This window comes from Typha latifolia, chromosome 2 (assembly GCF_019914945.1).
Source record: "Typha latifolia isolate L0001 chromosome 2, TyphaL0001v2, whole genome shotgun sequence".
Taxonomy (NCBI): domain Eukaryota; kingdom Viridiplantae; phylum Streptophyta; class Magnoliopsida; order Poales; family Typhaceae; genus Typha; species Typha latifolia.
The window spans coordinates 13,002,882-13,018,044 of NC_133087.1; the positions used below are offsets into that span (position 1 = coordinate 13,002,882).

The window sequence follows — 15,163 nt, forward strand, 5'->3', positions numbered from 1 at the left end:
TTCTTATTTATTCTTTTTTTTTCTTTTGCATTTAATCAATCTTAAGATCCTAGAACAGTGGACTAGAGAAAGGAGCAAACCATCCCCGTACAATTGGGCCACACGAATCCATTCCATCGCATAAATATATTCGTCCTCAATTATCTAAACATAAACTCCTACAAGAAATCCAACATCTCTACTAGCCAAGCTACCAAAAATAGAGACTAGTGTTGGCCTAACATTTGCAACGGAAAAATGCAAACCAATACATAAATATAATTTTCTCCAACTAGTTATCATATAAGCCCACATTTCTTTCATACCTGTCAACATAACACTACAATCTTTCTACTCTAAGAGCTATAATTTTAATGAAGAAAGAGGAAGAAGTGCCTAAAAGCACAATTAATGGGTGTCAATAAAAATACCCGGTGATCAATTTCTTACGAAGCAACTCTTGGTAGAGAAAACAAGGAAAAGAAACTTCCTCAACGGGCCTATTAATTCCCTTGGAGTCATTTGTTTCCTCTTTCCATTCAACATCACAACCTAGCTAACCATCAATTATTTAAAAGAAAGAAGAGATCCTTCTCTTATAAAAGCAGAGAGTACGAAACTTGTATAAAAACTCATCTTGACAATGGAACAAAAAGCTAAGATGACGGAGCAACATAAGGACATGTTGAAAGTTATGGGATGACTCAAAAAAAATATTTAAAGCTTTCAAAAGATTTATATAATACTCACTTTAACTCAAATCCCTTAATTTATGAAAATGTATCTTTACTTGATAAAATTTAATTTTTAGATGTTAATATGTATAAGCAAACTATCCTTATAGAAAGTATACTTGAAAAAGTCACGTATCTTGGTTATGAGTAAGTAAAGCTAAAATTTGTTGTGCCAAATACCCAAATGGGTGAGGGAAGCGGAAGCAAAACCCTTCACCCTCAAACAAATCCAAATGGAATAGCAATAATTTTGGGCAAACCAAATATTAGCAAAGCTAATATCAATATCAATGTGAGAACTCCAAATGCAAGATGCTAATTGTAGAGAACTTTAAATACCCAAGGTAATCATAAATATGAATACCAAATCAATGCAAACCATAAATAGAAAAGAGGGAGAGACACAATTTACGTGGTTCGGTGATGTGCCTACGTCCACGAGTCAAGCAATCTTCAATCCACTATGCAAATCTTCAAATACAAAGAGATTACAACTCTAATCTCTCTCTAAACAATAATGGCTCTCCCCTACAAGCTTTTCTCTTTTGCAAAATGCCCACACAAAACCCTAAAACCCAATATTTCTATTTATAGGGCCAGTTCAGATTGAGTTTTTTCGCGTCGCGTTCAAACGCCCTCGGGGGCATGTTCGAACGTGCCCAATATCAAAGTAGCAGAATCAAAGGGGCGTTCGAACGCCCACTGGATGCCTTCGAACGCGACCAGTGCAAATGCAAACTGGCGTTCGAACGCCAAAGCCCCGTTCAAACGCCTACAGAAATAGCTACTCTCGGGTTGGCTCGCGTTTGAATGCGGTTGGGGCCCGTTCGAACGCCTGCATCACAGACTGCTCTCTGTTTGGAGCCCGCGTTCGAACGCTCCTTGAGCCCGTTCGAACGCGCGGCACAGAAAAGCTGATACATGCTGAATTTTTTGCTGAAACTGAATTTGAGCCAATTTTTAACAATTCTCCACTTTGGTAACAAATTCACAACTTCACCAAAACACTCTCCATCACTGCAAAGTGACTGCAAATCACAAAATTGCACCGCTTGCAAATTTGGGTCAAAAGACGCCAATTCCAAACAATATCTGCAAACAATTCCAAAATAAACTCCATATGGTCTGCACCATTGCAAAGTGAGTGCACCACTCCAAAACCCAAATGTAAACAAATATGATGAGACTTCAAAGATGCCAAACAATTGTCTCCACCAATGTAAAGCGAGTGAATGCACCATGCCAATACCAAGTAGTCAAACATGCAAATACTTGGTCAAGTCCAAGAAATGTTGGACCTTGACCCTAGCCACAACTGCACTGTCGTCATAAGCAACCAAAAGTGCATATGCCATTCTGTTAGTACACCTTGCAAACTTCTGGGTCTTTCTTCTCGGTCTACTAACTGCAATTGATTTTTCTTTCTGGAAAGTTTTTTGAGTTGAGGTCTCCACCTTATGCAAACTTGAGTCTTCTACATCCAAATTGGTAAACTTTGGCGGAGCACCAAGGATTTTATTCTCCACCTGTTGCGAAAAGTCTTTGTTTATGCCATTTTGCAAATTTTTCTGATTCAAAATAGAAGACTCCCTAAAAGTTACAATTCTCTTGGAGCCCGCGTTCGAACGCCCCCAGGGCCCGTTCGAACATGCGGCATAGAAAAACTGATACATACTGAATTTTTTGCTAAAACTAAATTTTAGCCAATTTTTAACAAGATTGCACTCAGGCAAATTCGATATAGGGTCGAAAAATTTGAATCAACTCCTTGGATCTCAAAAGAAGGGAAAAGAAGAAGGCTAGGAAATGGCAATAAAGGCTCACATACTTCTTCTCGGAAAATATGATGTAATATTTTTATCCTTCGTTTGTTAAATCGTCTTGTGACAAGTATTTCGCATATTGATTATAAGATAAATATTAAGAAAACTGTAAAAATGTGTAATATGGATGATAGAACATTTAGAAATGAATCTAAGAGTAAAATTTATATTTCTACTTGTCACTGTTGTGGGATAAAAAAATTATGTGAAATCAATGTGTTTCGCTATTAATAGTAGGCCCTTAAACCACATTTGACACAAAACACCTAGTTACAATTTTATTTACGCTTCTAGTAGATTTAATATTAGAAATAGTGTGTTTGATTACTATGGCATACTTTATGTGTTTCGTTATTTTGGTAATAATAGGGTTGACAATATGAAGAATAGAAAATCAAAGTTTAGGAGAAAATCCAAGCATCAATCTTCAAATTTTAGCTCTATCAAGAAAGCCAAATCCCTTGCTGAGTGATATAAGAAAATAAAGTTGAGAACGATTTGGGTAAGAAAAAGTAACCTCACAAGTCATAATGCCCCTTTGAGGTGATGCGATTGAGTGAATCTTCATAGATATGAACTTTGGATAGGTCCGGATTTTCATATATATATATATATATATATATATATATATATATATCTTTTCTTGAAACTTAGCCTTGTATCTTCTTTTTCCTTTTCTTTTTAAAATAATATATTGTTTCAAGTTTTTTTGCTTTTCCTGTTTTAGGTTTCTTTGGACTTTGTTTTATCAAGTATTTTAGTGTTACTGTTACGAACTAGATTTGAACTGATTTGGACATAAGAAAATTATAAAAATTTACGTGGAGGTAGCCTCTTGAGTTAGGGTTCTAATGGTTCTAATTTCATTTAAATAGGAGGTGGGGATGAAAAGTTAAAAATAAAATAATGAAGATAGGTCAGAGAGGGTGGAACGGTAAATATCCGACGTTGTGGAGGTCGTCAAAGGATAGCGGACGGCCAAAGGTGGTGATGGATGGCCGTACTATAGGGTGGCTATGGCTGCTGGAGGTAAAAGGTGGCTAGGGCTTGGAAGATTAGGATGTTTCTTAGATTTCTCTCAATGATCAATGATCATTATCAACACATGTCAACCCATATTTTAAGAGTAAGATCTCTAACGGATCGAATCCACATGAGGATTATTCTATTTATTTGAAATTTAAAATAATTAGATAAAGCTAAGTAACTAACTTGACTCGACTTAACCAATGTGGTCGGATCGTAATAATTGCCCATTTTTAGAAAATAAAAATAGATCGTAATAATTGCCCATTTTTAGAAAATAAAAATAAAAATAATAAAAAACCTTGATGCATTTTTATAGATTAGAGTGACTAGATTGAGATTATGATAAATTTTAAATTATCCCCTGATTATGCTTAAAATCAAACTACCCACTAAACTTTCATATGTATCACTTTTCATTATATGGTTTTAAAATTATTAATTTTTTCATCTAAACTTAACAGAGGAAATATAAATAATTATAATTTTTCTATGATATAAATAATCTTATGGTTTAAGTAAATATGAAACTTATACCCATTATGATAAATTTTTATATCATGACTATATATTTAAAGGAATATATGCATATTATGAGAGATAAAAATTAAGATTTGAGGTTGTAATCTTAGATAGGTGTGCATAACTTGTTTTAAATTTAAAGAATAAGAAGCTGTGAGTAAATTTAAATGAGAGGAAAATGACAATCATATCCTTTTAATATTTATTATGGTGGAAAAATTCCCTCAAATAATTTTTAAATTTTAATTTCTACTTTTTATGTTAAATTTAGATTTAAAAAAATGAACAGTTTAGTATTAGTATAAACCATACAAGGGCAAAAGAATACAAATAAAAATTTAGGAGGATAGTTGAATTTTAGGCAAAACTATAAGGGGCAATTTATAATAACCCTTGAATTAATAAGTTACTATGATATAGGAGTCATTTTTTGAGTTAGTGACTTATGCTTGCAGCTTATATATTGTTTTTAGGTGATTTGTTTACATTCCAGGATTTTCATGCCCATTTTTTCTTGGATCATTTTGGTTATTGTGAAATTATTTTAGTGTGCACACTTTTTCAAGACTTGACATCTTGATAACTATGCAGTCAGCTGTATTCACTCTATTTGACCTATAGATTTAGTGTTATTCACACTGTGATTATATACAAAAGAAAAGATCAGTGAAAAAAGTTATCATGTATTTATTGTGAAAGCCATCTTATTTATGTCTAATTCGGCATTGTTCATATAGAAGAATTAAAATCTATTGTAAGTATTTATTTTTTAGATGTAAGAAAGTGGCTACATATTGTGTGTATAAAAGCCAATATTATATATGTAAAAAAAGAAGTCAAACTACACTACTTGTGTGATGATGAAGTAAGCCACCATTTGGCTACAGCATAGAGTTCTCTACTTGGATTGGTTTTCTTTTGTTGTTCTTTTCTTAAATAAGTACATTACTAGACTAAAGTATGAAAACACTACTTTAACTCTATTGGATGACCTGGTGTGCATGAACCGTCGAGAGCATAATATGTACTTTAATTATAGGTACACATGTATCTCTTCACTGTGAACTACGTAGAATGTGTAATATTATTTCATAAGTATTTCAAAGTCCTAAAAGTGCATCAATAAGAAATATTTTTGGATGAAAATTCTATAATATTAAGTTGACTTTTAAAAATGAAGATGATTCTTGAACTTTGTGATACATAGCTGGAGGAAGATGATGGCTCTAATCCTCACATATCCAAACATAGATTATTTAATTTATTTAAATTTAAAAATAATAAAATAAAATTAATTAATTAATTTAATTTGGCTCGATTTGATTAGAATGACTTAACTGACTTTGACTCTTTTGGTCGAATCATAACAAACATTTTATATATGATTTAGTGCATTATCAGAATGTTAATCATCGAAAAATTAACGCACAACAAAGAAAGTAGTAGCTAAATATTCATTAAGTTTTGATCTACAACACTAACAAATTACACATAGATATATCATTCTTCGATGTTGGAAAGATCTTCTTGCTCAGAAATGATTGATAACTGCTCAGAGATGGACTTCATGGATGACAGCCTCACAGAGTCAAGCAGCGAGGAGGAAAAGAAGGGCCTAGATGGCATTTCTATGCTATTGGTATCACCTTCCAGCATCTGAACAACTTTGCTCATGGAAGGGCGATTTGCGGACTTCATCTGAATGCACCATAATCCTATCAGGCATAGCTTTCTTTCTACTTCGTGTATCTCAATAGAGTTATCTATCATGAGCCCATCTCCTTGATTAAGTCGATCATAGATCCAAGAAGGGTAGTAGACTTGGCTTGAATTTTCCATTTTTGGATCCACATTCCTTCTCCCTCCGGCCATTTCTAGTAACAACATTCCAAAACTATAAACATCAGACTTGTAGGATATTACACCGAAGCTTCTAGACACCAATTCAGGAGCAATGTATCCAATGGTTCCTCTCGCTGCACTAAGAGAAACTAGACTGCAGTCCTTTGGATACAACTTTGCAAGTCCAAAGTCGGAAACCTTTGGATTAAAATTATGATCTAGGAGGATATTGTGTGGCTTGATGTCAAAGTGCAAAATTTGCATATCACATCCTCGGTGAAGGTAATCAATGCCACGAGCCACACCAAGGGCAATATTATTAAGCTTCTCCCAAGTGAAAGGCCGATGAGCACTCGTTCCTTTAGCAGAGAAAATATATTTGTCAAGTGACCCTTTAGGCATGTACTCATACACTAGAGCTCTCTTTGATCCTTCGGAGCAAAACCCAAGAAGTTGTACTACATTTATGTGGTGAATCCTTCCAACAGTGGAGACTTCATTGATAAATTCTTCCCCGTTGAGCTTAGAATTTCCTAGCATCTTAATGGCAACATGGTGGCCACTTAACAGAGTGGCTTTGAAGACAGAACCAAAGCCTCCCTGTCCTAACTTCTCTCTGAAGTGGCCTGTAATTGCAATGAGGTCGGTATAGGAGTATCTCAATGGTGTGAGTGGTTGCTGGTTTCGCAAAAACTTCTCTACATTGTCGATGGAAACACGCGTACTCCAAAATTTGTAGGCCAGGAAAATGTAAATTGATAACGGTGCAAAAACAAACCTCGCTAATGCTGAAAAAACAAAATCATCTTACTTGGTCATTGCAAGTAAAGAATTTAACAGTTTGTAGTATGATACACATTATTGCTTTACCGTACCTACGATCGGCGTCAACGGAATTAATACCATCAGATCGATGTAGTAGAAGAAATCGAATGGGCTATTAAAGTAGAAAACCTGGCAGACTATGAAATTCAGCACATTTAACATGAATGTGGATACGGAGGAGAGGATACCCTTGCCACTAGTTTCACTGCATGGCATGCAAATTAATAAGTCAGATCATTCATGTGAAGCATGCAACAGAGGACTTTGGAAATCAGATGTTAGTTTATTTAGAAGTATTCATCTTGTTTTCTGGTCTTCTGGATATGAATGGCGAATTTCTACTGTTCAAATTCTTTCTCCTCATATATATAGACCTACATGGTAGTTTCTTACCTTGACGACCCTCTGATGCACATTTGGACTCGTCCGGACCGAGATTGCATGGCATAGGAAAGAATGAACCCCTTTTGTAGGTGCTCAAAAATATCCATCGTTGAACTCATATCAGCGGCAGAATCTATGGGAGTCATAGCAAGAAATCTGCACGAAGGCTCGACAATTCCCACATTAAGTGGATCAACTACAGCATAGACATAGTTGTTGTTCCGGCTTAGGCAAGGAATACGCGAGTACTGTTGGTCTTTGATTGGCTTCGCACAGCTAATGAAACCGGCCAATCTAACACCATGATAGCTTAAGTAATATGCGCTACTGTACCCGAATACATCCAATGGTAGAGAAACTTGAGGAACACTGCAGTTTCCGCTCACGAAGGCAAGATCCACAACGTTGATCGTCAATTTTTTGTGGGAGATGCTCTTGACGAAGAACTTGCCTGAATGAAGCTCCAGATACGGTTTGTCGTCGTCGCAAATGAGCTGGTAAAGCGGAGATCCACATTCTGGTGGATCAGTTTGTAAACGGAAAGGATAGGGGATGCCTTGAAGATGCCCGCAAAAGGAAGGAGAACAACCAGCAACACTGGAAAGGAGAGGGCATAGCAGCAATAAACAGATTGGCAAGTCTAGTGCTTGGATGGTTTTGCGATTCGTAGAAGAGTGCACCGCCAAAAACCTTTGCACCATATCTGATCCTTAATTCCTTGGAAGTAGGAAGCACACACATTGTTAAACAAACACAGCACAAGTCCTAACCGTTGGATATAAAGAAAAGAACGAAAGAATTAATTGATCTCACTTGATTTTAATTTCTTGAAGAAAGTTTTAAGTCAAGTCTGGCTGCTTGACTTGGGGAGACTGTCAGCAACAACAAAAGTAATGACTCACAGGAAGAACGGTATACTGACCAGTCGCATCATTGGAGAAAAAGGAACAACGGTATATACTAGCAAGTCTACACATTGTGAACCACCAAAACTTTCTTAATGACTAGTCTTTAGTTTGAAGCCTTAAGAAACGCTTCTAACCCCTGAGATTGGCCATGTATTGTAAGTTATCGGAACCTGCCCGAAGCGAGCCCCCACTAGAGACAAGTGAAGTTAGTGAGCCGTATGATGAGCAACTATCTCCTGTGGTTTAGAGAGGACTCTTGCTGTTAATTAGTACCCCTTTGTTTTGCCCCTGCTTCAAAACTACAGGGCGTGCGCCCTCCGTTTGCTGGTCGCCAAAGACGAGTTTTCTAAGATTATAAGATCAATTCTAAGTAAATTTATTATGAATAAATTATTTAGTTATTAGTAGTTTGGGTGGCTTAATTGTTCATAATTTATTATGAATCAATTATTTATTTATAATGAATAAATTGTAGGTCTTCGTGTCATCTGACAAAAGTCTTCTCCACTAATGACAGATACTTAGAGAAGACTAGTAAAAGTATATATCAAGTTTGACTTAGAGAAGACTAGTAAAAGTATATATCAAGTTTGACTTAGAGAAGACTAGTAAAAGTATATATCAAGTTTGACCTAGAGAAGACTAGTAAAAGTATATATATCAAGTTTGATAGACTTATGGAAACAACTACCATAATCAACTAAAATCAACAACTAACAAAAGTATATATCAACTAACAGTTAACTATAATTAGTTAACTGTGAATTTGTGATAGATTTATGGAAACAACTAAAAGAATCAAATACTATCACAACATGCAGAAAATTATAAGAATAATATTTTGTAGCTTTCGACCACTTTATAGATACGGAATTTCGTACTTGAAACAAAAAAAAACCAACAAAAGATGTTATTTAAAAACTTTGTATTTAGGCTGTCTTTTATTGCAGTTTCCTTTCACACTTCTACAGAGAAGTTATTAATTGTTTATTTACACAGTTTCCTTTCACACTTCTATAGCGAAAGCGATCCTCAAATCCCCACACAATGATCCAATGGAAATAGTAACAAACAAAAGCAATCCAAATAGGAAAATCACAAATGTGATGCTAATGGCAGTGTAATAGCAAGCAATCAATCTAATCATGAATAAGAACTTTACTTCAAGTAATCCACAAAGAAGAAAGAGAGAGAGAGAGACGGAGTTTACGGGGTTTTGTTGATGTGCCTACTTTTACGGGCGGTGTAAAGCTTTAATCCACTAATTCAAATCCAAGTATAGAGGGTTTCCACACTCTAATCTCCCTCAATATAATGGTGTTTATATCTTTCAAGTTTTCCCTTTGCATAATAATCCTAAAACCCCAATTTAATTATTTATAAGGTAACTTGATGGAGAACAAAATTCTTGGGGCATTTGAATGCTTGTAAGCTCGTTCGAACGCTCTGGACTGCCAGTCCAAAAAGAAAAAGGACGTTCAAACACCCCTAAAACCTGTTCGAATGCATCTAGTGTACAAAATCCTCTCGGGCCTAAGCATTTGAACACCATCAAGACTTGTTTGAACGACTTCAGCATGAGCGTTCGAATGCCTCGACGGCCTGTTCGAACGGCCCTGGCATATGGAGCCTAGAACACTGGTTTGCGGCAAGTCCTTTCTAACGGATCGAATCCTATTCGAACGGATATCTTAATTTGAGTCAATCTTCAACAGTTTGAGTCAATTTCTCGCTTTTTATTTATATTTTTAGCTATAATTATTATACTATAATGTTAGTTGATAACCAAATACTCTATTTTCTTATTTTAAATTACAAATATAATTTTAAGAGTAATAAGAATAACTAAACTAGATTTCGCAAAACCGGCAACCAACTGCCATTACAGAGTAAAATAGAATTCTTCCGTGGGCACATTCCAAAGCAGAGCACTTTTCACCGTAAGGACTAGCTCTACATGATGATATAATGACCACCAATAGAATAGACTCCACCAAACCAGCAAGAAGCAATCTTATCCCATAGCTATTTTTATATGATTTATTATATTACCAATATGTTAATCACCATGCTTATAAATAAAACGTTAATAACCAGGAAAACTTGAAGATGGAAACTAGGAGAAAAATAAAATATTAATCACCAGGAAAAGTTGAAGATTGAAACTAGGAGAAAAATATTCACCTAGTTTTGATCCACTTCACTAACAAACTACATATTAACATATCATCCTTCTTTGTTAATCTGAAAGATCTCTCTTGCTCAGAAATAATTGATAACTACTTAGAAATGGAGTTCATGGAAGTCTGCCTCACGGAGTTTGGCTGCGAGGAGAAATAATGGCCTCAGTGGCATTTCCAAGCTATCAATATCGTCTTTCAACATTTCAACAACTTTGCTCATAAGAGGACAATTTGTCTGACTTCATCTGAATGCACCATAATTCTACCTGGCATAGCTTTCTTTCTACTTCAAGAATCTCAGTAGAGTTATCCATCATGAGATAGATCCAGGAAGGATATTAGACTTGGCTTGATTCCATAATATAAGTGACTTGACTATACACATGATTCTAGATTGTACAACTCACCTGAACTGTCTTTTCCTGATCTTATCAATCTTATTGAGGATTCTATAGAAAGGCAGATGCGCATGTATTGTAATAGGGCCAGCGTTCGAAGAAGAGTTGCAAGGAACCTTATCAGATTGGGGACTCGGCACCTTGGTCATTGTCCTATAAGTGGTCAATGCAGTCAAAGCATCGGCTCTGAGGTGATTTTATTTACAAATGTAACATTATAAAGTAATTGCACTTACAGGAACTAACTCTAATTCATGAACCATATATTATATTGGACAAAAAAAGGAAGATATTTTTATATACATGCCATTGAAAACTTTTAAAATAATAAAATTATCACTACATTCTTCAAAATATCATATTGATTCTCATATTTATATTGAGAAGTAACTCTAATGCATGGACCATAGAAAATCCTTCCAATGAACTTTAAAGGGACTTCAAATTGAACTACAAATCATAATTTGGATCTATTTCACACAAGCAAATGAAAAGCTCTCCCTAAAATTAGACAAAAAATAAGCTTTCACTACAACATCTAAATTTATCATCAATTAAAAAATATAAGAATGATAATAAACAGAGAATTCTTAAAGACTAAAAACACTTGCAACATTTAATCTACCCACTGAAATTGCAACACTATGCCAAACAATCTGTTGCTATAAGATATGAGAAAGAAATGTTGATCGACAAGTTTATGAGAGAAACCAAGTAGAATTTGAGAAGCTGAATGAGATATATACTACATTTACTATCTTTATCAGACAAAAGAAAAGCTAGATGGGAAGACTTACATGGAGCATTAGAAACTAATCCTCCTCAGCTGGGTAAGTATCCCATTTGACATTCCAAATTAAGTCCTGAAAAATTCTAGTGATGCCAAGTCAAATTCACATAAAATAAACATCACCTAGCATCTTGTAGTGAACACATCTAACAAAATCAGGACATAGAACTCATGTTTTATGAAAGTATAAAAACAGTTAATAATTTCATGAATTAGCATTAACATTATAACATGGTTTCTTCTCTCTTTTTATGACATGAACAAGAGTACAAAAAAGAAATTGAATCAAAAGCTGGTATATATTAGCACATTCCATTGATTGATCAAAGTTATGTTTACCATTTATATCAATAGATGCTCCTACTCCAATTTTAGGTAGATTGATATAATCTAAACATAAAAGAAAATTTGGTAGTCCGACTAATAGAGACATTAAATCTCTAATATAGAATTGCATATTCAACTCCCTTTAACGGCATGTAAAAGATTAACAAAAATAAGTTATCTTTGTAGAAAAGATCAGTATAGTACAATCATAATAAAGTAACCCATAAAAGGATTCAATTGAGATACATAGGATGAAAATTACCCCACATATACCGATATACCTTCCATGAGTACTGCGTTTATACTACTTCTAATTTCCCAAATTAGTTCCAAATACCAAAGTGTTGATCCTACAGTTGTAGCTCAATCACAATCTGAATGTTCAACCTTACAACTAAGTCTAAAAGCACAAACCTACTTTCTAATCATATTCAGCAAACAACTTCCACATTCTGATATATGGATTTAGCCTCGTGATAAAACAACAAACCATATTCTTTTTTTTTTCTTTTTTCTTTTGTATCTAATGAATCTTAAGATCCTAGAACAGTGGATTGGAGAAAGGAGGAGCACACCATACCCATACAATTGGGCCACACTAATCCATTCCATCACATAAACATATTTGTCCTCAATTATCTAAACATGCCTCTAGGAGGAATCAAGCCTACAACTCCTACAAGAAATCCAACATCTCTACTAGTCGAGCTACCAAAGTTGGAGACTAATGTTGGCCTAACATTTACAAAGGAAAAATGCAAACCAATACATAAATTGCAAGGAATAAGGTATTATTGCTGTATTATTCCGTCAAGATACTACTAACTTAGGAAACAGGGATAATTTCATACTCTCGCCATATCTATGTCGGTGTTACCGTGACAGATACGATACTCGTCGAATACTTAAACTATCCAATTTTTCAGAATTAAAATTAATATTGGATAGTTCTCGGATATCATATGTGTATACATATGAGCCATGTATCATAAAGGTGTTGTATCCTTATTTTTCAAATTTGCCATGTCGGCATATCCGTATCATATCATATCGTATTCATATCCCGTATCTATATTCATGCTTCGTAGCCATTAACATTATAAACAGACTAAATGATTCATCATTAAAAATTAACTACTAGCATGTTTTATCATGGATGAATTATTTAGTTCGATGTTTCATTGAAACATTTTGCATTTCGGCCCTATCTAATCTGAAACTGGCCCCCTAAAAGTAGCATCCAACCGAAACAACCATAATAACAATAATAACAATTAGTTTAATATATGTTTTAAATTCAATGCTAGATTTGACTTGAATCTAATTTGTATCTAACCCAATATCAACTTCATTACTTAAATGCTATTAGATTTTGTGTGATGCCTTGAAAAATAAGATAAAGAAGACTATTTATTTAAAGAAATTCAAAACCGATACAATAAAATTAGAACCGAAACTGACCGAAATTTCCATTTCGTTTTTAACCAAGTCAAAACCAAAACTGAAACTTCAAACTATCCACCATATTAAAAGCTTCAAACTAATTCAAACTTCAAGCTGATTATAATGCAAAAACAAAATATACTGCATGGAATTAAGCAACAAGCTCTCCTAACAATACGAACTAAGCTTCCACTAGATTCTCACCAAATGTTACCTCCTCTGATATAAGATGTAAAGTTGAAACTAATTGCAAGCCCTAATGTTCCCTATCACTTAGGATTGCAAGAAAGAAAACTAAGAAAACTAAGAAAACGCAAAACCTTTCAACTTCTAATTTGCTCCAGCTAATTATCATATAAGCCCACATGTCTTCAAGCAAGCATATCAATCAACATTAACACTACAATCTTACTACACTTAATTAAGCAACGAGCTCTCCTAAAACTAAGAACTAAGGTGCCACTAAAATCTACATCCTCTGATATAAAATGTAGGGTTGAAAGTATTTGCAAACCCTTATGTTCCCAATCACTTGGAATAGCAAGAAAGAAAACTAAGAGAACACAAAACATTTTAACATATAATTCTCCAACTAATTATCATTTAAGCCCACATTTCTCCCATCCTATCAACATGATACTACAATCTTTCTGCTCTAAGAGCTATAATTTTGGTGAAGAAAGAGGAAGGCGTGCCTAAAAGCGCAATTAATGGGTGGCAATGGGAAATACCCAGATGCCAATTTCTTCCCAAGCAACTCTTGGTAGAGGAGACAAGGAAAAGAAACTTCCTCAACGGGCCTATTAATTCTCTTGGAGTCATTTGCTTCCTCTTTCCGCTTCGACATCACTACCCAGCTAACCATCAACTATATAAAAGAAAGAAGATATCCTTCTCTTATAAAAGCAGAGAGGGACAGATAGGAACAACTCAGAGCCATCGATCACCATTGGAGATACCGAGAAGACCCACCAAACCCAATAAGCGAAGAAGCTTTAAGGGAGAGAGGAAGCAGTTTCCCAAGCCAGTCTCATTAAGATGGCTCCAAGATCTCCATGTTTCTGGGCTCTCTCGCGTTTCTATTGTTGTTGGTCTCCTCTTCCCCTCTTCCACTGATGATGGAGAAAGCCGCCGAGAAAAGCAAGATGTAAAAACCATGAACATTTCATAGTGGAATTCTCTCAAACAAATGCTAGAATTTAAATTATAATAGAGATGAGTTAATACGGTACGAGGGTCCAAAGTCATGAGTTTAAATTCTATCGTTCAACTGCTCTAATACTCCTCACCCCTGAAGCTGAAACAAGTTAAATGGGCCCAAACAAGTTCAGTTAATAGATTTAATTTATATAGATAAAATTTTATATTTTTAAGCAAAGATGAATAGATATAGTAATTTAAACTCATGACCTCTGACTCTAATATCATGTTAATTCGTCGACTACTCTAAAAATTTAAGTTGTTTGAAAAAATTTGTATTTTATATACTAACAACTAGCATATTCTCTAGTTTGGAGAACTAATGCAGTTAAATTTAATTTATCATTGTGAAATCACAAGGAACGAGACAAAAATAAGAAAGTTAACAAGAGATTTTTAAGAAGGCGAGAAATTCACTTTCGAATCCATTTTTCTATTTAAACATTATAAAGTGGAAAATGTATCATTTTTCTTTTCCTATTTACTATCAACCAAACATACCAACTATAAATTATTGCTGAAGTGAAAGTAGAAATTCATTGTATTATAGTAAGTCATAAAAACTTAATAAACAGATAATTTTATAAATCACACCCTATCTTTTATCTATTTTGTGATTCACATCTCATATTTAAAAATTTTATAAACTGACTCGTCATTTTTTTATAATTCTTATTTAATATTCTAACGTTATTTTGACTAATTGATTGACCAATTATCAAAATACTCCCACTACTCTTCCCTTCTCTCTACCCTTCTTTTGAAGAAGACAGAGGTAA

General features: G+C 34.4%; 1 protein-coding gene across 14 annotated transcripts; it reads right to left on the bottom strand.

The window, feature by feature from the left end:
- Positions 1-5,504: 5,504 nt before the first annotated feature.
- Positions 5,505-14,413, bottom strand: LOC140781924 (LEAF RUST 10 DISEASE-RESISTANCE LOCUS RECEPTOR-LIKE PROTEIN KINASE-like 2.4). Of its 14 annotated transcripts, none has more exons than XM_073128230.1 (5): positions 14,157-14,413; positions 11,422-11,487; positions 7,145-7,852; positions 6,802-6,956; positions 5,505-6,714 (listed from the first exon to the last, which is right to left on the bottom strand). In XM_073128230.1, exons 3-5 carry the CDS (start codon positions 7,834-7,836, stop codon positions 5,585-5,587), a joined length of 1,977 nt encoding a protein of 658 aa, XP_072984331.1. In that variant the 5' UTR covers positions 7,837-7,852; positions 11,422-11,487; positions 14,157-14,413; the 3' UTR covers positions 5,505-5,584. The 14 variants fall into 14 exon arrangements, 6 of the variants coding, with proteins under 6 accessions (XP_072984331.1, XP_072984333.1, XP_072984329.1 ...); XM_073128232.1 differs by having other exon boundaries at positions 14,144-14,413; XM_073128228.1 differs by having other exon boundaries at positions 14,132-14,413.
- Positions 14,414-15,163: the final 750 nt, after the last annotated feature.